General features: G+C 41.6%; 1 protein-coding gene across 1 annotated transcript in view; it reads left to right on the forward strand.

The window, feature by feature from the left end:
* si:dkey-43k4.5 (potassium voltage-gated channel subfamily S member 2) overlaps positions 1–27,824 on the forward strand; it is a 43,166-nt gene extending 15,342 nt beyond the window's left edge. The window contains exons 2-3 of the mRNA XM_048206952.1: positions 24,216–25,196; positions 26,499–27,824. Of these exons, the coding sequence (XP_048062909.1) occupies positions 24,231–25,196; positions 26,499–26,984 (1,452 nt within the window). The 5' untranslated portion in view covers positions 24,216–24,230 and the 3' untranslated portion in view covers positions 26,985–27,824. The remainder of the gene's footprint in view (positions 1–24,215; positions 25,197–26,498) is intronic.
* Positions 27,825–27,939: the final 115 nt, after the last annotated feature.

Consider the following 27,939-nt stretch of genomic DNA (forward strand, 5'->3'; position numbering starts at 1 on the left):
CCGAGTAGGATTGGGTTACAGCGCCCCGCTGGGACCAGATGGAGTCGGCCCATTTTAAAGGTTTAGACAAGGAATTAGACAAGGAAAGGCAGTATTAACGGCTGGATCTGTGCACAGACAAGGTAAGCAAGCAAGAACAACAGCGAAAAATGGCAGATGAAGCAATAATAACTGACATGATCCATGATATCATGATATTTTTAGTGATATTTGTAAATTGTCTTTCTAAATGTTTCATTAGCATGTTGCTAATATACTGTTAAATGTGGTTAAAGTTACCATCGTTTCTTACTGTATTCACGGAGACAAGAGTCGTTGCTATTTTCATTTTTAAACACTTGCAGTCTGTATAATTCATAAACAACTTCATTCTTTATAAATCTCTCCAACAGTGTGTAATGTTAGCTTTAGCCACAGAGCATAGCCCCAAACTCACACAGAATCAAACGTAACCATCTAAATAAATACTTTACTCACATAATTCGAAGCATGCATACAGCATGCATGACGAACATCTTGTAAAGATCCATTTGAGGGTTATATTAGCTGTGTGAACTTTGTAAATGCACTGTATTATAGTCGAGAGCTCGTGGGGCAGAGGAAGTGCATCTCTTAAAGGGGCCGTGCTGAAAAAATCAGTGCATAGTTAATGATGCCCCAAAATAGGCAGTTAAAAAAATTAATTAAAAAAAATCTATGGGGTATTTTGAGCTGAAACTTCACAGACACATTCAGGGGACATCTAGGACTTATATTACATCTTGTAAAAAAACAATCTAGGGCACCTTTAATGCTTTGCCGCTGAGCTGAGAAATGATGAACGCTATGTAAGGACTTAGCCTATTTATTAGCTCAATTTAATTGTTACAGGGAATAAGAATTGAATCAACTGTAAATGATTCACCGTAAATGATTCAGAATTAATATTTAACACTTCATCAATTATTCGTCCAGCGAAAATTGAGGTTAGAGTATTTTACCAATTCTGGATAAAATATTATTCTGCGGCCAACAGTAACAATATTTTATTATGATTATTGTTATTATTGTAATTATTATATTATAAGCAAGAGGTAACTTGATCTTTGAGTTTAAGACAGTAATTTGATACACAGCACAAGAAACTCGTATATGTGAAAATCAAAACAAGATTTATTGACTACTTCTAATGATTACAGGAAACTAAGGCTAAACACACACACACACACACACACACACGCATACATACATGCACACACATTCGCGGAGTGGATGAGTTATGAAAAGTCCCAAGTTCAGTGCTAACTTAACTCATAACCTGAGGAAAATCACAAAAGCAGAGCTTTGGCTTGATTCTTTAGGTTTAAAGGAGTTTCACCAGTTTCCAGCAAGAGAGAGAGAAGTTTGCTTGTACCTGCGTTTGCTGTGACAGCTGAGGTAATCGGGTTGTTCCGTGACTCGTGTACAGCGGAATCCCGTTCTGGATTGGCTGTCTTTCAGGTGACGTCTTCTCGGGAAAGCCCTGTGGGTTGCGCGGAAGCTTTGAAGGATGCTGCTGGCTGGTGTGGTGCGCTGTTCTGAGCGTCTGGCTTGAGCGGCTCTCTTCTTGGGAGACTTTGGTCAGATATTTCACAGAGGGTTGCGGAGTCTGGATGTGACGGCTGTCGAATGATCAGCGGTGCAGCTCGTGGTTGAAGTCGGGTGTTAGATGGAAAATCAGCCCCGGTCAATCAGTTATCAATGACCCATGCGACTTTTCCGCCGTGGTCAAAGTAGCGGTGCTTCAGTCCGGCTTCTGACCGATTTCGAGCGATTTCTGACCGACTTCTGACTGATTTCGGACTTCCAGCTTCTGACATTAGCTTGTTCGGACAGCATAGTTTTAAGGGAGCGATCCTCCAATGAGACGTTGCTACGGAGATTAGACACGCCTCGTCTATTGTCTATTGATCACATCGCGTGATATCTGCAGAACATTCTCCTGTTTTATTAACAACTTTATAAAGTTTCTTAATATTTTCCTGATACTGAATTTCAATGTTTCATTCACACAGAATTACACAGAATTATAAATTCTGCATTTAGAACTCAAACATGACACACTTCTTACACACATATTACTAGACTGACCTAATTAAAACAATGATTACAATAATGCATTTGAAGAAAACCCACATATTGAATACATTGAATAGACATGTTAGTAATTACATCATGGCATGTATTATTCTGTATATAGTTTAAAATGATCTCTTAATGATGGTCCATTTGAAATTCAAGATTGAGTCTGTAAGCATAAAGTCATTGAACAGCGACCGGAGTCACAAGTGACCGGGTCAAAATGGATTCCTCCACACAAAGGGAGGTATAGATAGGACAGATTCGTCTTTAAATCCGTTGATGGGTGTTTTCCTGTTCCGTCCGATAATACAAGAGGGTTTTGTGAGAGAGTCAATAGACTTAATGTGATCAGACCCTGTGATAGGTTCTGATTAGTTTATTGCTGATGAGCTAAGAAGTCCTTTAGACAGAGTCCTTTGTTAAAAGAAGTCGTGTCATCACTTCTGTTAAGGCTAGGTTTTTCCTGTCAGGAAATGGATCTTTTGGACCAAATGAAGCTTTGTTCAATCATGCCTCTGGCTGATAAAGCCATTTGGTAACGTCTGTCGAACGAGTCCCTACAGCTATCTTGGATGTGTCACTCAGGTACAGGTGCGGCTGCATCTCCAGGACCAGTGTGCATTGCAGCAGGAATCCGCTGCAATCCTCCACCGATCCTGAGAAGGGCGCCGGTTTGGCCATGGGACTGGCGTACGGTGGCAACGAAGGAGGACTGTTGACATTGTGGGTGGTGTTCGCTGGTGCAGGTGAAGGGACAGTGACTAGAGATGGCGGTGGTGGATGGATGGTTAATGTGCGCCGAAGCGCATCCACAAGTTCCTGGAAGGGATCCGGCTGTCTCATACTGGGTCTGCGGTGTTGGTCCGGTCTTCTGTTACGGTATACAGGAGACAGACACAGATGTAACAGGTAATGGTTGTTTATTTGACCACAGTAGAGCAGATGAACACACAGGTGAGTGAACTGGTTGTAGAGAGGTTTGAGCAGGTAGTATGAGGTATAGTTACTGTCCTTTCTTTTGCAGGTAGATACACGCTGGAGCTTGGAGATCGCTGGAGAACTTGGGAGCTGACTGGAACACACCCACACAACAGACGAGGCACACAGAGGGAAGGAGACACGCTGGAGACAGGTGAGTATACGAAGAGGAGTCCTTGAGGTAAGCATAACAATGAGTATATGCGAACGAGACCGGACATGGAGTGCTGTGTGTGCTTTATAGTGCTGTTGATGAGTGGAGTGATGAGGTGCAGGTGGCGGTGATCAGTACTCTGGGGATGGCGTGCGCTGTGATAGGTGGAGGTTGGAACCTGATGTGTCTGTGACAGAACTGAACACATACCGATTGTTTCCTTCGACTGGAGCCAATTTATATACTCACACATGGAATTTGAACACCAACTGTAATCGCAGACTGAACGCAACTGGCTCTGACTGGACGCCTTTGAGTGCGATCAGTCATAAGTATCAATTTACATTAATAATTGGCCTTACAATCGTTAAGTGTGTGCGCGGCTTTACAGGTTTGTTAGGCTGCATTAATTAGGTCAACCGGAACTGGGAACACTTTCCATAACACCCAATATACTTTGAAAGAGGAATGGTATCTACGCTATGTATCATTCTATGTATCTGAGGTTACTGTAGTCAGCTGGACCCGTGCCATATCTAGACCAGATGGTGGATCTGCACCCAGGAACGCCTACAGCACAGTGCTTAAATGCCAGTGAAGACACAACAAATAGACAAGCCTTTGGGACAGATCTTCAGTGAAGTCCTTGTCGACTAGACAAGTCCTCACCAAAGATCCATATGGCCAGCTTTGAATGTGCCATGCCAGGACCTTCTAGAACCACTACACAGTTTTAAACAAAAAGAAAATAATGTCATACTGAGCTCTTAGGAAATTTAAGCTGTATCCTAGCTGTGTTTTGGACACATAGCTTTTCTGTGCTTTTCTCCATGAAGGATGGAGCATATTAAATTGCAAAATAAATAAACAAATAAATACATACATACTGTAATGCTGGGTTGAACAAAAGCGGGATGAGGCAGATCCACATGCAGAATAGCTTTATTAAAAATGATTTAAAACAAACAGGGGTAAACTAGGAAATACAGAGCTGGAGCACACCAGGAAAACAAAAACGAGCATCTACAGAGAAACACTGACCGACATTGAACAAGGAAAACATGGGTATAAATACACAAGATAACAAGGTAGAAGTCCACCTATGCATCGCTGATGTCCACCACGGCAGAGCAGGTGAAGCTGGAGTCCCATAGAGCAGAGCAGACAGAGCAGGAGTTCACCACGGTGGATCTGGCGGGGCTGGCGAAACTACAACTGAGAGCACAGACAGGTTAGCAATGGCCCCTGAGGCCAAACAGAGACAGGAAGGGGGTTCAAAATAGTGTTGTCACGATACTGGAATTTCTTACTTCGATGCAATACAGATACACAGATTAATTATCATTAATAATCAATTATAATTATAATCAGCTGCTTATCATTTAGTTTGTTATCTCTGTCTATTTAAGTTCCTCTGTTTGCTTCACTCACTGTCCGGTATTGTTAGTGCGTAGCACTCTGTCTCACATCGTTTGGATTGTTATTTGTCTGCCTATTCTGAGTTATTTAATAAATCTTGTTTTATTTTTAAATCATCTTCGTCTTCCTTGGAAAAGTGTTACAACAATAGCACAAATAAATACAATAGAATAAAAATAGAAATGAAATGGACTGCCTTATTTTTTCAGGTTACGAACGTAACTTCGGTTCCCTGAGATACGGGAACGAGTACTGCGGATGGGGAAAAACTCCTTTTTTCTTGGATTCACTGAAGCCTTTTTCAATAACTCAGTGTAACTGCATGGCCATTGGTTCAAGCAGTGCAACTTTTTGAACCAATGACGGCGCGGCAGAGCTGCGCGAGCCTATGGCGATGCAGCGTGCCAAAGCCCGCCGGAGTGGGCGGAGCGAATGGGTGGAGCGTCTGGCTATATAACCAAGCATTTCGCCATAGGAAATCAGGTCAATCGACTGAAGCGAAAACACTGAGTCATACAGCTCCATGGCACGGCAATAAACGCAGTACTCATTCCCGTATCTCAAGGAACCAAGGTTACGTTCATAACCGAGTGCGTTCCCTTTCGATACTTCACTCATATTGCGAATGGGGAATGAATACAATCATGCCGTGCTATGGGAGGGAACGACATAACCTATCTCAGGCACCAAGGGGGACTGGGGGATAAGTATGGAGGCAAAGCAATTGCACCCCCACAGTTACACATAACTACAGCATTGCTGACAGGCTGAGAGGAGGCCATTAAGTCATGCCAAGAGGACCCGGGCATGTAACGCCGGGACGTCCAAGTTATAAAACCTGACAAATGTGGACAGCGAGGACCAGCCGGCCGCCTCACAGATGTTCTTAATAGAGACACCACTAATCCATGCCCACGAAGAGGCCATTCCTCTAGTGGAGTGGGCTCGTACTCCTATGGGGCAATTTAAGCCCATAGAGGAGTAACAAAGAGCGATAGCATCGACAATCCAACGCGAGAGCCTCTGCTTTGTGACGCAGAAGCAGATAAGGTGGCCCATCTGTCTCAGAGGGGCAAGAGCTGCGTCCATACACTTCATAAAAGTGCATGGAGCTAGGGACAGCCTGAAGGGAAGGACTGTATACTGGTAAACCACCCCTTCGAATGCGAATCTCAAGAAATGTCTGTGACGATGGGCTATCTGGATGTGAAAGTATACGTCTTTCAGATTCAGCAAGAAGAACCAGTGCTTGGGGCAAACTTGTGCAAGGATCTACTTCAGCGTTAACATCCTGAACTTCCGTCTCATGACGGAGTGGTTCAGAAGTCTGAGGTCGAGGATGGGCCTGAGGCCACCATCTCTCTTGGGGATGAGGAGGCTGTAGAAACCTGACTCTCTCTCTGACGGAGGGACCATTTCTATGGCTCCCTTTTCCATCAGAGCCATCACTTCGGTACGGAGGACATGCGCGTCGTACGCTTTTACTGAAGTGGGGACCACCCCATTGAATTGCTTTGCACCTTGATGTATTATCCCCAGAACCCAGCTTGACACGCCGGGGATGGCCTGCCAGGCCTCGGCCTGTGTGGTAAGGGGCTGGATTAAGGCGTTTGACAGACGGCTGAGTTGGGGCCTGTGAACTGTGATAGGTGGAGGAGGAAATTTGCTCTCTTTTTGAAAATGTGTTTTTTATTTTTTTTCGCCATGAGAACGGCGGTTGGCATGGGTGCAACATTTATGGGGCCAGCGCACACAAAAAACATCTTTTCTCCAACACCCGAAAGCGAACGGGGTGGTGGGAGACTTAAACGAGGCAGCTTTGGTAGTGGTCCGGCTGCAGCGGGACATTGCCCCATCCTCTTCCTTCCTGATTGATCAGGAGGACTTCAGAGGCATCGGGTACAACGTGATCCTAGGCCGTGGTCTCTGACATCTCGGGAAGGGCGGCCGCTTGGAGGAGCGAGATCGCTGACGTGGCTCCGGGGGAGGCGCTGGCTGGGTAGCAGAGGGCGCCGGTTTGCTCTGCTGCTGAGTCAGCGCAGGTCTGGGGCAACTTGGGGCAGCGGCTGGGCTGGAGCGCTTCAGCAAGAAGTGTCGCATGGCCTGGGACGACTTCTGTGCGGCAGTGAAGCGCTCAGTGAACCCCTCCACAGCGGGTCAGAAGAGACCGGTGGGGGACAGGGACGTCCAGGAAGGCCACCTTATCTGCTTCCTTAATCTCTGTGATATTCAGCCAGAGGTGGCACTCTAAAACAACCAGTCTGGCCATTGAGCGCCCGATAGCCTGGGCTGTGGCCTTGGTAGTGCACAGGGCCAGATCCGTTGCTCCCTGAACTCCCTGAAGTTGGGGGCGTCAGTACCGCACTCATCCATGGAGTGGAGGAGTTTGGCCTCAAACACCTGGGAGGATGGCCATGGTGTGGAGTGCTGAAGCTGCTTGGTCGGCAGACGAATAGGCTCTCCCAGCAAGAGCGGAGGTCGTTCTGCAGGGCTTTGATGGAAAAGCCTGCTTGTTCTTCCATCCAACAGCAGCAGGAGGGCAGAGGTGAGCAGCCACTGCTTCATAGCCCTTTTCCTCAGAGCCCTCCACGGAGGTGAGAACCGTAGAGGTGGTAGTGCGTAGGCGGGTTGAATAGGGGGCGCGCCACGACTTGGTCAGCTCATCGTGGACTTCTGGGAAAAACGGAGCAGCGCGCCGACGAGGGGGCTGGCGACGACCAGGCAGGAACCACTCATCCAGACGGCTGCGTGAGGGCTCCTCGGGGGGCACCCACTGGAGGTCGAGCTCCTAGACCACTTTAGAGAGGACACGGAAAAGCTCGGCATCCATCCCTGATCTGCCGTTGAAGGGCTCCAATGACGGCAAGGGGGCGGGGTCTTCAGAGTCGCCGCCCCACTCCATTTCAGAAGCCACCAATGACATGCTGTCATCAAGCGGCTCTTCCTCTGAACTGCCGAAGGAGACCATGTTGCTCGCCTCAGCCGAGGGATGCAGGTGCAGGCGGGAGAACAGGATGGGGGACGGCTCTCTCTCTGGAGAGAGTGAGGCACGTGGGGGCTGATCCAGCTTGAGCTCACTCATGTCCATGCAAAGTCCCTTTGCCCCGCTGTTTCTTCCTTGCAGGCTCCTGGGAGGAAGAGAACGGGAGGGCGAGATCGGGGTCCCTGCAAGTGCCACAGCTGTGGCGAGACATTTGAAGCAATGCCGCAATCGCCGCAGGAAATAGTTCTTTTAAGGTCGCCGGATAGTGGCAGGGGAAACGCTGAGAGACAGCTAGGCGGCGATTTAGGCAGCTCAAGAGTGGTGTGAGAGCAGGCAGTCTGTGAAGGCGCCAGCGCTGCAGGCGGTCGGCGAGTCTCAGCTGGTCCGATGCGAAGCCCCGTCAGCGCCGAGAAGCGAGCTTGATCCACGGCGAGGCGAAGGGAAGCGTTGTTGTCACTGAAGGAGATAGATCTGATTCCTTATGGCAAAATGCTCGCTTATATAGCCAGACGCTCTGCCCATTTTGGCGGACTTTGGCGCACTGCATCACAGGCTCATTCAGCTCCGCCGCGCCGTCATTGGTTCAAAAAGTTACACTGCTCAAACCAATGGCCACGTAGTTACACTGCATTATTGAAAAAGGCTTCAGTGAATCGGAGAAAAAAGGAGTTTTTCCCCATCCGCAGTATGAGTAAAGTATCGCAAGGGAAACAAAGTTATCAAATCCCAGGTGAAAAGGAAATATAATTAAATTGCGCTTTTTTGGACACACTTAATATATTAAAATTATACTATACTAAGTGCATATTAAAGTTATTATTTTACATTGAGTATATGTGTATTTCAAGATGCACTTAATTGAAATTGTGTTAAAATTGTTCATTTAGTACCAGTATTTACCAGTACATTTAGTACAATTTAAGTGTATTTCTTTAAATACATTTAAAATAATAATTAATACTTCTTGAATTACATTTATAATATATTTGAAGCATCGTTTTAATGTGCTTTATGTACATTTCCAATACAATATCAAATGCACTAAATAGTGAGCTTTTTATTTATGCAAACAGCAACTAAAATCTTACAAGTTACTTCTGCAGGCAGCATCTTCATCTGTTCGCGTCTGATTGGTCAAATTGAATGTAGCTGCACTGAAAAAGATGCACTGTTACACTTTGTATCAAAAATACGACTGGCAAAGGGAAGTTAAGTATTAAGTATTAATTAATTAAATAAATAAATACAAGTCTTACCTGAAGTCACAAAATAACGGGGTTCCAAAAGCCAAACATATATTTTAATGAAATCTCAGAGATTTATATCCCTCCGATGAAAGAAGATTCACCAAAACTGTTCACGTTTCAAAAAGTTCATAGAAAAAAAAAGTAATCCATATGAATCGCGTGGTCTCTTCCAAGTGCTCTAAAGTGACGTGATCGCTCTAGTCTATATAATTTAACAGTTTAAATTTAGTCTTCTATTAATAGTCAAGGCAAACACAGCATATATGTTGTGAGGCTGCCTGCGACTGCGAGCTCATCTTCATAAGAACCAATCAGAGCCGTTCAACAGCATTGGAACCAATCAGGATTCGTCACATGTGTTACACTTGTTGTTTAAATTTAAACACAAGTAAATATATAGGGATTTTTTAAGCATCTTTGGAAAATTGATTGATGATGCATTTCAAATAATATGATGTTGAAATCCTTGTGGGTATTCCAGGAGTAGTCTATTAAAATTAACTTATGCAATTGACAATAGCCTTTTAAGTAGCATAACCTTTTACAAGTACAAACAAGTAAAACTGAATAACATTTTAATTTTAAGTATGCTTATGGCAATGCTTAATAATAGTTTACAAATGTTTATAATACGTTAAGTTGGTACATTGTAAATGTTAAAAATGTTTTTCAAAATATCTTTCTTTTGAAAATATTTAAATTCTAAATATATAAATATTTAAAATATATTGCAGTAGGCCTACACATGGTTATAAAGTACATTTAAACCCACTAAAAGCTGAATCATTTTGCTATGTTCTTAAAGTACGTTACTTTAAAGTACTTTAAGTAAGAGTAACATAAGTATGTTTTCTGTAAATACACTAACTTCACTAAAAGTGTGCTTGTGTTTAGCATATTCTTTTAAAGTGTAAATGTGTAAAATGAAACTAAGTATTACTGTCAGGGACTGCAGGGAGGAAGTGGAGGAGAGGGAAGAGCATCAATGTGTTTGCCATTTTGACCTGGTTTGTAAATTTGGCAGATAATTCCTTATGAACTGTGACCAAAACCTATCAGCAAGTATTTGGCATGTCCTCCATCATCGTTGGCTGAGTAAATCACACTCATTGTAGATTGCCTGTGGGAGCAAAGGATCTCGCCACCCAATAAGGAGGAGGTTTGGGGTGACAGGGTCAGCCACATCAGTGGACCCATATCACAAAGGTTTGGAATTTAAAATCCACAATTCCACAAGGTAAAAACTTCTTCTGTTACAGTTTGTGAATTCAGAGTAACATTCAGGGCAGATTTATTGGACCAAATCTCCCTCTCCCAAGAGCATCCAAAATGTGGTGCATGAGGTGGATTAAAGAAAATTTTGTGTGATACTCAGCTAGCTGGGTTTTCAGGCATGGTTGCATGCCATTAAAGGCATCTGCAATTTCTCGATCTACCCCTTTAAAATTTGTTCCTTGATCAGATAACAATTCAGCAGGCTTTCCTCTTCTGGAAATAAAATGTCTGAAGGACATCAAGGAGGAATCAATATCAAGGCTGGTTAGAACTTCAATATGTACAGGTTAGACACTTGTGGTTAGACACTTGAACACTATTCCCCATCTTTTCTAATTTCTTTGGCCCAATTTGACAATGAATGGCCCAAAGCAATCCATTCCTGTAGAGAAGAAGGGTGGTTGATGTAAACGTGCAGTAGGTAAATCTGCCATTTTTGGGGATATTGGTCGGGCTCTCCATTTTTGACACTCTGCACAGCCACGCTGTTCCCTTCTCACAGCCTCTCTACCTCTGAGAATCCAGTATTTCCTCCTCAACTCTGCAAATAAACGTTCGGCACCAGGATGTTTCAAATCACTGTCATACTCTCAAATAAGCAGCTTGGTAACAAGATGTTTTGGATCCAGAACTATAGGGTGAATGGTTTCTTATTCCAACTGATTGCAATGGCGCAATCTACCTCCCACTTGAATTACTTGCATTACCTTATCGAAGTCTGGGGCTAACCTTGCCAAACAACTTGATGACGACAGAGATTTCCCACTGGTAAGACTTTGAGTCTCCTCAGGGAAACTGTCTCTCTGTGCAGATCTTAAGATCATTAATTCTGCTTCCTGATACGCCTCAGTTGAAGAACTTTGATTCTCTGTAGAGAATTTTAGAATTTTACAGTAGCATGAACTAAATCCTTGAAGCTGCTGACTTGTGAGAGTTCAGGAATTGAATAACCTGAGACTGTAGTTAGATTTAGGCAAATGATTGGTTTGTGCAGTTCCTCTGTATCTTCATTCACTTAGGCTGAAGGATTTCTTGGCCAGTATTCTGGACACAAATAAAAAAAGGGGGGACCTTTGAACCACCTACTGTCTTCCATAAACTCCTGTAGCATCTGACCTCTTGTAACATCATCTGCTGGATTATTCAATTAATCCACATAACGGTAATCTTGGGAGTCAGTCAGTTCTTGAATTTTGGCAATTTGGGTTTGTTACGTGTCCCCCTTTAAAATCTAGGGGTAAGAGGCAGCAAGTAACAAACAAAAAAAAAAAAAGTGGAGAGAATGAGAGAACCGCTGTCTCCAGGTCCCAGGGCAGGTACAATAATGCTCAATAAACAAGATTCAAAGGTAACAAGATTTATTAAACAAATGATAGGAATTAACAAAAAAAACTTCAGGAGGGGAGGGGCCAAAATAACAAACAAAAGGACTCTGAAAGTTAAGGGATAACTTACCTACCAAAAGAAAATTAAATAAAAATACAAACACAATTCCCTAACTCCCTTTCTGCATAAACAAGAGAAAATATGGTTCTTAAATAAAACAAAGGCATCCACCTCCCTACATAACTAAAAAAGAAAACACTTAGAATATCAAGAAAATTAAGGCAACAGAATCGGATAACTGATGTTCACAAATAACTCTTAAATTAATTGAAAAGCTCAATGCTGCTCAGCTTACACTCAAGTCTCAGGGTTGGAAAAATTAGCTGAAACACTAGACAGCATAGGTAAACCAGTCAACTGAAGTCCACTTAATTGTTGTAAAGTTTTAAGTATACACACATTAGCTGAAACACATCACAGCTTTTTACCTGAACACTACAAGCAAAACAATGTTCACAAAAAGAAACCAAACAGCACTGGGACCAGTAGATGGTGATATCGCCGTCTCTCTCTCAGACTGGAAGTCTTCAGCTTCATTTATACTCCACCTAACGAGCTGCAATCGGATTCAGGTGGCACTCATGAGCCTGTCAAGCAAACAGGAGGAGCAAGAACAGCATAGAGAAAAAAAAAGCAAACGGGGAGAAAAACACAAGATACACAATTCATAAGATAAATTCATACGTCCCTATGGACGTAACAGGTTCCAAGAAATACCTTAAAATGACATAAATCAGACTGAATCCAAGTTAGGACTGTTGTAGAGTCTGACCACAAATGGATCCTATATATCTTGATAGCGAGTTCTTTCTTTTAAAGGTGAGCAAGTTGGGCTCCTGTAAGTGCTGCACATAATTCCAATCTTGGCATTGACAGCTGCTTTTTCAGTGCAACTTGTGACCGTGCTGTTAGAAAGGTCACTTCCACCTGTTTCAGTGGATCTTCTGTCCGCAAATGTCCCACACATCCGTAGGCATGTTCTAAACGTCAGAATATATGAGAATTTCTTGCACACAATCAGCATGATCCATTTCAGTACTCACATAACATCAAGGAAATCTGATTCCATTAAAGTGTTGGAGCTCCCTTTCTCATTTCTTCCAAGCCTCTAAGAGGTCACCATGAAATAAAGGGTCATCCCAGGAGTGATGTATCCAAGATGGTCATATAAACTGGTAATTATTCAATAAAAATTTCTCTTGGTGATGGGGGAGAATTTCGGTATATAAGACTTTGTACATCGAAGTGTCTGACTGACAAAGCCAGCGAAGTCCTAAAGCTGGTTCTTGAGGATCCATATCACTCTGATTAAGCCAGTGTTCACCACTTTGATATAGCACTTGCTTGGGCAAGTGATGAATGATGTCTGCAGCATTACTAGCCCACTGTCTCAGCTCAAAGCCTTCTTCAGAAAGCAACTTCCTCATTTTATCAACCAGAGCCCGGGCCATCTAAATTTCAGGAAAACTCTGTAACCAATTATCAACATAGAAGTGCTGCTGTATAGCTTTGCATACATCTTCTAACTGACTTTGTTTAATGACATGCTTTTGCAGTACATAAGTGGCACAACATGGTGAGCAAGTTGTACCAAAAGGAAGTACTTGCCACTCATATACATTGGGTTGGGTTTCCCTCAGAAGATCATGCCACAGGAATCTCAAGATTGGTTTATCTGCTGGTAAAAGCCTCACCTGATGAAACATCCCTTTAATATCGCTTACTTGCAGTGGGGAAAATAATTATTTGATCCCCTGCTGATTTTGTAAGTTTGCCCACTTACAAAGAAGCTTTTATGATAGGTTTATTTTAATGGATAGAGACAGAATATCAAACAAAAAATCACATTATATAAAGGTTATAAATTGATAGCATTTGATCAAGTGAATAAGTATTTGATCCCCTACCAACCAGCAAGAATTCTGCCTCCTACAGATTGTTTATGTGCCCATGTTGAACACAGATTAGTCCTGTCACTTTAAGAAAGTGCAAATCTTGCTCGCTAGGTCCCCCTGCTCAAAAAGGCACATGTAGTGGCCCGTCTGAAGTTTGCCAATGGACATCTAAATGATTCAGAGATGGCTTGGAAGAAAGTGCTGTGGTCAGATGAGACCAAAATTAAGCTCTTTGACATCAACTCAACTCGTCGTGTTTGGAAGGAGAGAAATGCTGACTATGACCCCAAGAACACCATCCCTACAGTCAAGCATGGAGGTGGAAACATTATGCTTTGGGGCTGTTTCTCTGCTAAGGGTACAGGAAGACTTTACCACATTGAGGGGCCGATGAACAGGGCCACGTACCATAAAATCTTGGACGAGAACCTCCTTCCTTTAGCCAGAACACTGAAGATGGGTTGTGGATGGGTCTTCCAGCATAACAATGACCCAAAACATTGCACCAAGGCAACAAAGGAGTGGCTCAAGTAGAAGCACATTAAGGTCATGGAGTGGCCTAGCCAGTCTCCAGACCTTAATCCTATAGAAAATCTGTGGAGGGAGCTGAAACTTTGAGTTGCCAAGCGACAGCCAAGAAACCTTAAGGATTTAGAGAGGATCTGTAAAGAGGAGTGGACCAAAATCCCTCCTGAGATGTGTGCAAACCTGGTGACCAACTACGAGAAACGTCTTACCTCTGTGCTTGCCAACAAGGGTTTCTCCACCAAGTAGTAAGTCATGTTTTGCTTGGGGATCAAATACTTATTGCAATGCAAATCAATTTATAACCTTTATGTAATGTGTTTTATCTGGAATTTTTGTTTGATGTTCTGTCTCTATTCATTAAAATAAACCTACCATAAAATTATAGACCCCTCATTTCTTTATAAGTGGGCAAACTAACAAAATCAGCAGGGGATCAAATAATTATTTACCCCACTGTATAACAAAAGAATGCTCTCTGAAACGCAGTAGAATGCCCAAAAGGGATGAAGTTAGGTTTGGCCCTGGTAAGAGTAACTCATACAAATTGTGCCCCTGATATTGATATGAAAATGAACAATTAAACACAATTCTGTTCTTTCCATTATGTGTTACCATATGATGTGGTATAAACCAGGATTCTTTGGAGCATTCCATCTCTCTTCCAACCTTGGTTGCATATCCTGCATGTTCAAGTTTGGCAATTTCTGCATTATAGGCAGCAGCACATTTTGGATGTTTGAGAAGGCGCTTTTTGGTGTGACAAAGGATAGCCAAAACTGCTTCAGGGGGTGCTGACAGAGTGGGCATGTTCTTTACATGCGGTAAAGGAGTAGCATATCTCAGAACTCCATCCACTTCTAATCTGACTGTTTTAGCTTGCAGGAGGTCCATGGCCTCGTGATCTTGCTTGGATCTGCTAACCAGTTTCACTTCTCTATGGTAATACATCCAGTTGCCACAATTTTTCTATTTGACGGTAGATTTCAGATGATGAAGAAACACTGGAAGTGAATAAATAGGAAGTTGCATTACCAGTATGTGGAAGACCTTTGACTGGACCCTGTAGTGTGTGTCCATCCAAGTCTCGTCTTGACTGCTGCAGGACCTCCAGGCGGTCCTAGTCTCACTGGCTGGACAGGAGTTATCAAGTGTGGATTATCTGACCCAATTAGTTTAAGTGGTCTTAAGTACCTCATTGTTTAAATGAGTTAAGAGTAATTTCCTCAGATGCTTGTACTGACTCTGAAGTCTAGTTAGTGGGTAGGTATTTTCTGCCAAACTTAACTGGGTTGCAGTGAACGCTTTCCTGATTGTGTAAACTTTGTTTGGCTGGTTTATAGAAGACAGGCAGATCGTCACTGAAGAGCCCTGCCACATTCGAAAATCCTGTCTTACAGTTCTCAGCGTGATGCTCTCTGATTCACCTTGTAACTTTAACTTCTCTGCTGTTTCTTTAAGGAGAATCATTCTTTCTGAGCCATCATCCAATATAGTATAGGTTTCAAGGGTGTGATTGCCATTGCGTAAGAGCATTTTACTGACTTTCAACAATACTTGAGAACATCCAGCTCTCTGATCAAGATAAAGAATGTCAGTTGGTTCAGAACTAACCAGACCACAAGTTACTGCACTCAAGTTCTCTGTGGACTTGATTTTTACTATATGCAATGCTTGAATAGGTTTACCTTGCCACAGGTAATCCTTAAATGACATTGAGCAGCTTGATGTCGAAATCCACATTTCCAACAGCAGTTATTGGACTTTATCCATTCCCTCTTCTGCTCCGTAGTAAGCTTGATGAAGTTAGCACACTGATCCAAAAAATGCATATTATTGCAACAGTAAGAGCAGTACATTTTAGACTTCCCCTTTGGTTGAGGCGTTGATCTGTGCTCAGGAGGGTTACATGCAGAACCAAGAATTATGGTCATTGACATACTTTTTACCTTGAAATTCTGATGTTCTCTTTGCTTGGTAGCTCCCTTCCTTGGCTCCAACAATCAAATCCTTTTTGTATCTGTAATTCATATTCCAGCCATTCTGCAAAATCTAGAAGGTTGGTAGTCCTCTCTTTAAGGGGTAGAGATATCGTCTGAAGTTGGCTCGAAAGTCATATGGTAGTTTGTTTGCCAAAGCTCGCAATGCTCGCACTCTCCAATGCTCGCACTCTCAATGCAAATTTGCGTAATCCAGCAGAATCACCATTCTGAATGACTGGTCCATCCATTAGTTCAGTCAGGACCACTTAAGTCAAAAATTACAAGAGACAAAACTTTAGTCAATTTTTTATTGGCATATTTTGCTAAAGTTACAATTTGGCGGTATGGCTCTGTTCTAAATTCCCCGTCCTTTTCATGAGCTCCATGAAAGCCAAGACCGGGAACAGCAGCAGCTTCTGGGGACAACCTCCCATTTTTTAACTGGGAGAGCAACATAAAATCCCCCTATTGAGAACAGAGCATGCATCAATGACAACAGAATGACACTGATTAAGTTAGACACAAGTTTAAGGAGAAGCAGCGTGCAGTGGAAGCAGCCAAGCAAGCAGAGAGACGGAAGCTGTGTTTAAGTAATGCGCCTTTTTTTTTAGAGTTGCCAATGGAGTCCATAGAAATCGGATCAGCTGATATGGGTGGGGTTGAAATTTGCGAATCAGATGATAGCGGAGCTTGACTACAAGGCCTGCCTGAACTAATGCAGAATGAAAGCTGATGAGGCTGGCCATAATTTTGGATAAGCGAGGCCATTGTATCTGAATAAGGGTGTCAAGAATTACAATAAGAATCAGCTATCAACAGAGCTTCTTCGAACTTCAAATGATCCAGTAAAATTTGATACTTGAACTGCTCTGTGGCATCTTGTGGAAGGATATTTTCCAAAGAAATCCTGAGTCTAACAAACTCTCTTGGATCACATGTAAAATCAGGGATGGATGGCTTAGGTCCCTGATATATCAACTCATGGGCACCAGCTTAGGGATCATTCAGACTGGAGTATCAGTGTGCAAATTGATAAGTTGGTGCCATGTCAGGTAAGTTTAAATAATCAGAATCTGGATCTTGATGACTTTGTGTAGATGGAACTGGTAACCTCTGCAGTTTAAGTCTGCAAACACGCTCTCGTAGATCTTTCATCATATCAATCTCTGTTACTTTAGAAGTGCACAAGTCTTTATTAATCATTACCGGTGGAGGTGGCAAAGGCCATTTGTCTTCTTCGACAGCTGCTGACTGATATATCACACCCCATTGTGTTTGAAGTTGCCACCACCCAACGCTGGGTCTGCTGCCTCTGTAACTCTGATACAGTCTGTTGCAATCTTTTGTTGTCCTCTTGTATCTGATGAAAGGAATCTGCCATAGACTGGGAATACTGCGAGGTAATCTGTGGTGAACTCTTATGAGTGGTAGTTGGTTTTGAAGGAGAATCTTCATCCCCTATGCTCCAGTTAGTTAATGTTGAATACTGAGATTAAGATCCCCTTTCTTGAGGCCTCTACATTGACTTCAACAATTGACGTCAGCAATTCTCTCCACAGAAACAGACCGCTGATGTACTGCTGATGGTACAGTAGATCCACCTCATGTTGACTCAACCATGCGGGGGGGCGAATACGCCGCTATGGACAAACATCAACTAGTTGGTGATCACTACCTCTTGATGCTTGAGCCATCTTGAACCACAGCAATTATCCAGCTTTGGCTCAAAGAACCATTTGTAATAAAGTTTCATGAAAGCTGGTTGAAAATCTAATCACTGTGGGGCATCAGTTAGAATGCACAAAGTTTTTATTGAAGGCTCAGCAAGTAGAACAAAGTGTGGTTTCTATAAGTGAAGTTCCTAAACGTAATTTAGGGAGGAGCGAGCCCATCTAATCTTCCAGTCAACAGCCAGAGTATATAAGCAGCTGCTTACCTCTCTTCAGTCTCAGCTGTTTCAGCATCCCTCCACCTCCCCAAACTCCACCTTCATTTCAGGTACCTTGCCCTATGTAATCACATCCTATATTTATTCACTGGGGGGTGTATCAGAGCTCGAGTTGAAGATGCTTCATCGAGCCCCTCCTCAGTGGACAGCAAGCCATATTAGCTAACCTAATACCCTAAAGATTATACTGCACATGCAACAAACAAGTTCATTATTCAACAGTCATAGATTACAAAAGGTTTCAAATTTTCTAAACCACATCAAATGATCTAATGCAAGCAACATAAAACATATGTATTCAAACATAGATATAGAGATTAAAATTCTCAAGCAATCGGTACTAATAGTCAACAGTCTTACACAACAATAATTCAGCTGATGCATAAAAGGAAAATACATTTAATCATGTTTTATTGCTGGGGTTTCAGAGACCCTGAACAGAAAATAAGGGTTAAACAGCTCATCTAAAATATCTTTTAACTACTCATGTCAGTTATGATCACATCATTGTATATTTTATATTATGGATCAATATGTGAATCCGTTGACCAGGTTACACATGACACGAGTGGTGGTCTCATTGTCACAAACTAATTTAGATGAGATTACATCAGATTAGATAGAACTGATTCAAGACAGAGTGATTCCGTATGTCACGGTTTGAAGCTTTGGTCACATGCTTTTTCAAACTGTAGATCTGATCCACGATGATTTAGATATGGTGGAGAAAACAAGTCTGACTGCCAGATGTTGCTAATGTCGCGCACTGTGTTAAAAGCTTTGAGTAATTAACCATTTTTCGGCACAATTTGATGAAAGCCTCAAATGCTTCAGAAAGCCTCGGTTTCCCATCACTAATATATATACCTCAAGATAATACAGTGTCAAGTTACATTTGATGCACACACACAGTCCACATAACAGACAAGCAATCCAAGACCATTCTCCTAGGCCTCAACTCTACTCCAAGGGTGCTTCTCAATATCCCTCCTCGTCTCCTCGCTCCTCTGTCCTCCATCCTATGACCCGGAAAACAATCGAGCTCAGCCATCTTGAAGGACATCTCAATTCTCTAATTGCACCGCGAGGAGGCGAGGAACGAGGAGTGAGGAGGCTTCCTGAGGAGTTATGAGCGAGAATACACAGGTGCATCCTTTGCGGAAGTCTTTCTCATTGAGAAACGTGACGCACGCATAAATTCTCCTCCCCCTTCTTATCTGTCACAATAATTTAAATGTATGCTTTACTTTTACAGATTAAATAAACTTTATATCTCATATATTTCAACTAGGCATCTTGCTTTATTAATATTTATTATATTTTTTTAAATAACCAACATGTGGGTAGATCTCTCGAGCGCAGCTGATGACGCTTTGAAGTGACGCTAAAGGGAGCGAGGATTTATCATTTCACTTGATTCAATTCCTCCGTCCTCTCGTCTTTTCCTTGCGTCCTTCCCTCACATCCTGGAGGGGTGGAGCTAAGACGCGAGGAAAGGAAGCAAGGAAAGGAAACGAGGATGCACAAATAAGAATTGAGAAGCACCCCAAATGGCTTCCACCATGTGCTCAAAGAGGAAGTTAGGTGCCAGGGTATTTAAAGTAACAGTATCGCCCCCTACTGGCTCATTCCCTTCATAACAACACTACTTGCATTTCAAGTATATTTTTAATACATTTAATACCAAGTCTTTTTCACCTGGGATTTAAAATAACATTGGATAATCTTCATTGTAAAAATGAAATTAACTGTCCTGAACTGTTTAAAACTGTGTTTACATTAATACTCAGCAAGATGGGCATTGTGACATTATTTTTAAGTATATTTGACCATTAATAAACTGGCACTTGTATGTCAGAGGCGGATTTAATGTGTGTGTGCTTCGGATGTGAGTGCGAAATCTGCGTGCATGAGTAGAATTATGTGCAATCCCACTCCAAAATTCAGACCTGGCCACACCAACACACCAGCAAGAAAGCGCTTGGTATCGGTGTATTGATACTGCAGAAAGGAGTATTGGAATCGTTTCAGATATTTCAGTATCGTTACATATTGAAATATAGATATTTTTGACAACACTAGTTCAAAGTGTATATAACAGGGGTTATATACAGGGGTGGCAGGAGTTCAAGAGCAACCTCCATAGTCATATTTCAGGCAAACAGGAAGTTCAGGGGTGACCTTCGTGGTACTGTCCAGGCAAACAGGAAGTTCAGGGGTGACCTCCGTAGTCATGTTTCAGGCAAACAGGAAGTTCAGGGGTGACCTTCATGGTCATGTCCAGGCAAACAGGAAGTTGAGGGGTGACCTTCATGGTAATGTCCAGGCAAACAGGAAGTTCAGGGGTGACCTTCGTGGTAATGTCCAGGCAAACAGGAAGTTCAGGGGTGACCTTCGTGGTCATGTCAGGGCAGGCAAAAAATTTTAGGACAACATCCCTGGTCATGTCTCCATGGTTGCGGACAGGAAGTTCTTGGGCTGGAACTGACACAGGACTGAGCTCTGGGGCAGAAGCAGGCTCTGGAGCAGACTCATGGGCTGGAGCAGGTTTTGGAGTGGACTTATGGGCTGGAGCAGGTTCTGGAGTGGACTCATGGGCTGTAGAGCAGTGTGGCCCAAACATACAAAATGGCCATCGCTGTAACGGAGAGGGCAATCGACAGTGGGACCACCTCTGAGACCCCCAGACTTGATACCACCACAGAGATGCCAGCTGCTTGCACCAACGTCAGCGGCCATGTTGCAAACAGACTCTGGCATGGTGGCCATGTGGACTGAAGAATCTGTTGCGTGCCAGCCATGTTGTGAACATGCTCTGGTGTGGCAGCCATACTGTGAACATGCTCTGGTGCGGCGGCCATTTTGTGAACAGGCTCTGGTGCAGCGTCCATGATGGGACGAGGCTCTGGACTTGGAACCACTGGACTAGAATGAGTTGAGACCCTCAAACTTGGAAGTGCTGCAAGTATGAGACTTGTGATCACCAGATGTTGGAACGGAACTTGAGGCACATAGCCCCCCCAAAAAACTGTTTAGGGTAAGGGTCCACCTCGACCTTCCCCACAGTGAAGAGGGAACCACTTAACAGTAGAGCGCAGTCCATGTATTGTTATGAAGTCAGTTAATTTCATCCTCTAGGCATGCATGATCTTAAGGGCTCGTTCAAAGCCATAACAATAGAATTCCCTAAAAACTGAATCTTTCCATTTTAGACAGTTAAAAAGAGCACAGAATTGACCAGTGAAGTCCTCATTGGTGTTGGTCGCTTGACGAAGAAACAAGATCTTCTCTGCTGGATTCATGTGTTGGTCAGTAATGCTGGGTTGAACAAAAGAAGGATGAGGTGGATCCACATGCAGATTAGCTTTATTAAAAAAAACATTATGTAAAATAAACATGGGTAAACTAAGAGACACAGATCTGAAGCACACCAGGGGCTTGCACCATGAAGCCGGATTAGCTGGCTAGCCAGGTAAGTTTCAGATTAGTTTGCGTCAATCCTGGGTTTTAGGTACCGTGAAAGTAACTTGACTTTTAGTGGTGTTCATCGCCATAGTAACTTACGCTCCACGGCTAACCTGCTCCAGGGCAGGTTATGTTCTGGGCTAGAGATCTGAAACTGAGATTGGGCCAATCAGATGTAAGCTAAGTAATATTGACACACCCAACACAATAAAGTCACTCCCCCAGTTCCTCTTCCTCCAAGTTAAAGGTCATTATATAGTAAAAACAAATATTTAACGATGAAATTGTCTGGTTTTAATGATAATTACTTTATTTATTTTACTTAATTTATTACTAATTATTTTATGATTTATATATGATTTGTATAATTATATGATCTATATTTTTATTAATCCATTACACACACGCAAGTTTAGTTTAACAGTTGTTATTAAGCATTTAGTTTCAATTAATATTAATATATAGATCATATGTAACATAAATAAGGTGTAAATATACTCTTTAAATATGACTACACGTGACCTTGTAAGTTTCAGTCTCTATCGCTATATATTATCAACTATATAAACTAACTTCACAAATTTCACTTGCACTGATAGAGAAAGATCATTTCTTTTATTTGTCCTCTTTCACAGACAAGTATTTTCCATTAGTGTAAATGCGTTTAAATTCTTAATTTTCAGCAAAATAGTTTTGAATCGCACTGGCTCTCTCTCACGAGAAGGGAATCACAGTGTATCTCTTTTGCAAGGCATGTGATTGACTGTTTGCCACTGATGTCACACATTCATGTGCACGTGCTCCACAAACTCAGGATCAAAGCCAGAGTTGACAGAGAAAGTTGATGATAAGCATCATGGTATCAACAAAGCCAGATTGGAGTGGTTTGGTTTTGTCAACTCGAAACTAATCCTATAACCCTGAGTTTGTTCAACTACCATCATGAGACAGGCCCCAGGAAAACAAAAACAAGAGCATCTACAGAGAAACATCGACTGACACTGAACAAGGAAAACATAGGGGTATAAATATACAAGATAAGGCTAACAAAGAGAGGGTGGAGCTAATAAATCACCATGACAAATAATGAGGGTAATTATGCCAACAAAAAGGTTGGCATAGAGCACTGAACAGGTAAGTAAACACAGAAATGATGAGGAACAGAACACATAAAAAGAGTCCATAAACACAAAAATAAGACAGAGGAACACAGAACGGGATCATGACACATACATGCATACATACATACAATAATGTTCCTAGCCTGACGTGGTCATACTCAATTCTAGTTCGAATATGAGTCTGATACTGCTCCATTGGGCTTTGATTATGGGGGTGTATTTCAACCGATCCAGGAAAGACCTCAATTATATAGACCTACAACCAATCAGAGCTACAGAGTAAGTGACGTATGTTGAGCGGTGCATAGTTGTCAACAGAACTCTTCTTAGCGACCATCGGGGCCAGCTGATAAATCAAACTTTTGCCGAATCCCGTAGGAAGGACGGCAAAGACATCTTTCCCATCGACAAATGCCTTGATCGCGGTCCTCTGTTCCTTTTTTAAAATTAATGCGCTGTCGATATCTTCTATAACGGACGCGAGGGCGGAATCTACACATCTCAGTTCTTCAACAGCCATCACTGTTGTAAACTAATTGACCTTTCGCAAAGACCCGCCCCCCTTAGTTACTGTTGCTTTGTCCGACAAGCCGTGGTGCTGTCACGCCACACAGAGTGGAAAATACATCGCGGAGCAGTCCCAGCTTTCAAACTTTGTAGTTATTAAAAAAATTCAAACAATAAAAAACGTTTTGTGGCTCTTTAATGGGTTGTGACCATGATCGTGACAGATTGCTGTAGCGCCTCAGCTCAAGAGGCTCGTGAACCGATCATCTCTTCCTACTAGTCCATTTATAGCATCAAATAAACATGAATGAAAATGAGAATGAATGTTGTTTCAAACGCGGAAAGACGTCAATATGCACAATTTTTCAAGTTTAACTCCACCGAGGTTAATCTTCTAACTCCTGACTGCTTTGTCGGACAAAATGGCGGATGCGGCGTTCTGATTGGTTAGATCGCTTGTCAATCAAACTCCCCGAGCGCTCTTTGATGACGTGGCTGATTACATTTCTGGTGATAATCTGTCAATCATCGCCCTGACAATGTGATTGGTCCGAACAGTTTCTGTTCGGGCATAATTACTCCTCTACGGATCGAGTCCAGACCGAACTCCCCGACCTCAAAATGTTGTGGGCGGGGCTAAGTTCGGCTGGCATCCAGGCTATAATGTTCCATCATTACTTTTACTTTTGATATTTAAGTAGCCTACATAAAAAGTGTACTTTTAAATTAAAAAAAAAATCCTTTTACTTAAATATTTCAGGTTATCTGTTCTTTTACTGTTCTTTTAAGTACATGATTTGTATACTTCATACACACCACTGACGATATGTAATAACAAACTGACAAACATAACTTTAAAAAAGAAAATTAAAAAATACATAAAAAACATTTCAAAATATATTTTGATGAAAAATAAATGATACGGAGTCACATAAACTGAACGTTAAGAATTGTTATTCACAGAATAAGCTGAGAACTGCATCATACTTCACAGGATTTGCTTGGTATAGCCAAACGGCATGCAAATAACATGAAAACACAGGAACTGGAATACTATTGTATAAAAAAAAATGATATTGTGTAAAAAAAAAATATATATATAATTATAGCCTCAGGAAGTGAGAAAAATGACACTTTAATTATATTAATTATTTTTAACATGTAAAATGAAATGAACCTGTTATTTTTTCTAGCCATACTAAAACAAACATTGTCCTTTTTTCATTACAGCGTTGAAGATAGACCATGGTGAAGGAAAGACATGCTTGGTGGATTTTGGATTCTAAGGACCACCTTTTACACATCAATGTAGGTGGGTTGAGGCACACTCTATGTTCAAGCATTCTGAGGAAGTTTCCGGACACACGTCTTGGCCAACTCTTGTCCTGTGATTCAGAGGATGACATTCTACAACTCTGTGATGACTTTGATGTTCAACAGAAAGAGTTTTACTTTGACCGTAACCCTGGTCTCTTCCCTTATGTCCTGCACTTCTATCAGACTGGCAAGCTGCATATTATGGAAGAGCTGTGCATTTTCTCCTTCTCTCAGGAAATAGAGTACTGGGGCATCAGTGATTTTTTTCTGGACAGCTGCTGTAGTTACCGATACCTTGATCGTAAATTGGAGAGACATCATAAATCCTGGGATGAAGAGAGTGATGTTAGCAGTGTGGATACATCAGTTGATGAGATTTCTGATCTGAACAAAGATATTGAGCACTTCCATGAAATACGTTTTGGAAACATTCGCAAGTGTCTATGGCTAACATTGGAAAATCCAGGTTATTCTATCCCTAGCAAAATTTTCAGCTTGCTTTCCATTTGTGTGGTCCTAATATCAATTGCCACCATGTGTATCAATAGCATTCCAGAATACCAGAGATTTGATGAAAATGGTAATCCAGCTGAAGACCCAACTATGCATGTATTAGAAGTGTTCTGCATCTGCTGGTTTACCTTTGAGGTAGTAACACGCATGCTTCTTGCTCCAAACCATCGTAAATTCTTCCTGCTACCACTAAACGTGATTGATATCATCTCAGTGATGCCAATTTACATAACAATCTTTTTTGATATGGTCATTGGGAGCGAGTCAGAGCTGGGCAACTTGGGAAAACTGGTCCAGGTGTTGCGGCTGATGAGGATCTTCAGGGTGCTAAAGCTGGCTAGGCATTCAACAGGGTTAAGGTCACTAGGTGCTACTCTACGGGTGAGATTACACTGCCATTGTGAAAGTGCATTTGCAAGCTGAATATTGTAGTGCAGAGGTCTTCAACCCTGCTCCTGGGGACCCACTGTCCTGCAGAGTTTAGCTCTAACCCTAATCAAATACACTAGAAGCTCTTCAGGATCGCTTGAAAATATACAGTTATGTGTGCTGAAGCAGGTTAGAAATAAACTTTCCAGGACAGCAAGTCCCCAGGAGTAGGGTTGAAGACCTCTGTTGTAGTGGTGTTTAATCCTGGACCTGGAGGAAGACCCACACCACTCCACATTAGTCTCGCTTATCTGAAAATCTGGTTCCTGGTTCCCAGTTTGCATGCGATCCACCATAAATAGTATCCAAGATTAGAATTAGTGTGTCCAAAATTATAGTATGTTGAAATTATGTATCCAAAGGTACACAGATGGTCTACTATTTCGGGTGGATTAAAATAAAATAAAATAGAACTATAAACATGGCAGATGTATGTGAAACCAACGACGCATCATCAATTTTCATCAAAAAAAAAAACTTCACATCATTTAGGTTTAACACTAAATGATGTGAAGTTTTAAGAGATGTGCAGTAAAAAGAGATCAAATGAAGACACTGATGGTCATTAAGAGAGATACCAGCAACAAAAATGAGTTTGTAAATCATTATCAATATCCGAAACTAATCAAAAATATTTATTTAATGTTATTCATATTACATTTCACCTTCAACAACATTGTGAGAAAGATGAATTGTATTTTTAGAATTTTTAGAAAGAAGAATTGTATATCACACATTAAATTAGACAAGCCACTTTATGGTGACATGATGTTTGTGATGTTATGTGACAAAAAGGTTAAGACAAAACTTTCTTACATGGTAGTATGTCGCAAAACTTGCCTACTCTTCTGCTACACAATCGAAGCTATGTACTTTTTACTCAGAAAAATAGTAAATACTTTTAGTGCATAGTATGTGTAGGTAAATTGGAATGCAGCATCAGTTCAGTTTATGGAGCTCTTTCTTAATGAGCTGATAATCTGAATCTGGTGTGTTACATAAACGGAGACATAAAAAATGTGCAGTGCTGTGGGTCCCCTGGATCAGAATTGAAAACAACTGACATATTGAATAGTACTGACTGTAAATGTTTTGATTATGCTTTATTTAACCAAATTAATCCATGATGCCAGCCCCTAAAATTCCATAAATTGCATATATTTTTACTACCTTATCTTGTAATTTTCAATTCCATCCAATCTTTTCAAAAATGGAAAAAAGAAAAAAAAATCATGTCTTTGTTTCTTTGTGTAGCACAGCTACAGAGAGGTTGGAATCTTATTACTGTACCTGGCAGTGGGTGTATCAGTGTTCTCCGGAATGGCTTACACTGCAGAATATGAGGAAGATGTTGGTTTGGACACAATCCCAGCCTGCTGGTGGTGGGGAACAGTTAGTATGACAACAGTGGGATATGGAGATGTGGTGCCAGTGACAGTGGCAGGAAAGCTGGCAGCATCTGGCTGCATCCTGGGCGGCACATTAGTTGTGGCACTACCCATCACCATCATATTCAACAAGTTTTCACATTTTTACCGCAAACAAAAAGCTCTTGAGGCATCAGTGAGAAACAACAACAACAAGACACTTATAATGAGACAACAGAGAAACAGTGGAGACACTGAAATACATGGGTATAACCACTGTTTGGAGGATGGAGAAAAGGATGAAGATGTGACTTATGAGAGAGGAGTTGTCAACTATTGCTACGAAGACCATCCACTGACATATACAGTCTGATGTGTCCACTATGTAAGAAAAGTAATTAGTGTTTAAGTCAAAGATATTATACCAATATTAAACATCATATTCTGACTTAAAATACAGATGGGTGACAAATTAAAGGAAAATCTTGGGGATCGGTTGGCTCTGTTATGCTGTGGGGGGCATTTTGATGACATGATCTTTGAGGGAAGGGTCACAGCAAAAAAATACAAAGGGTTCTTCTCAATCAGAATGCTGCATCCTAGTGAGGTTGCATCCTTCCTAGACCATGCAGTCCTTCTGAGGCTTTTAGGCTAGAATGAGACAGACTAGTAAGTCTGCATGGCTGTGCCATAAAGATTTCTGCTGCCACATTCACAGCATGAAAATGCTATTAAATTTAATTTGGGTAAAATATTTTACACTAAAAATCTTTATATTATCTGACATTTTTTTAATACTTTATTGATTAGATTTTTCCTTTAACATATCAAAACCATACAACACACATAAACCAACACATATTCACTCAAATCTCACATATAACTATCCAACAAACAATTACACAACAGTAAAAAAGAAAAGAAAACAGTAGACTATATGTATAAAACAAAAGTGGGGGGCATTAGTCCAATAAACACCCCAAGTATGAATTCTCTTCTTAGCTCAATTAACCATTTATCTCAATAGATCAATTCAACCACTTGCTGTAGAAACAATATCACCAAAGTCATTTATAAAAGGTTGCCATATCTCTTTATCTATCTTTATTTTTTAAGGAGAATCTGATTTTCTCTAGCTCCAAATGTTTCATTATATCCCTCATCAGATTTATATATGTGGGGGCAGCTTTCTGTTTCCAGTTTAACAATATTAAAGGTCCTGTTTTTCGTGTTTTTTTGAAGCTTTGATTGTGTTTATAGTGTGCAATATAACATGTGTTCATGTTTTGCGTGTAAAAAAACACAGTATTTTTCACATAATTTACTTA

This window comes from Megalobrama amblycephala, linkage group LG11 (assembly GCF_018812025.1).
Source record: "Megalobrama amblycephala isolate DHTTF-2021 linkage group LG11, ASM1881202v1, whole genome shotgun sequence".
NCBI classification, from domain to species: Eukaryota; Metazoa; Chordata; class Actinopteri; order Cypriniformes; family Xenocyprididae; genus Megalobrama; species Megalobrama amblycephala.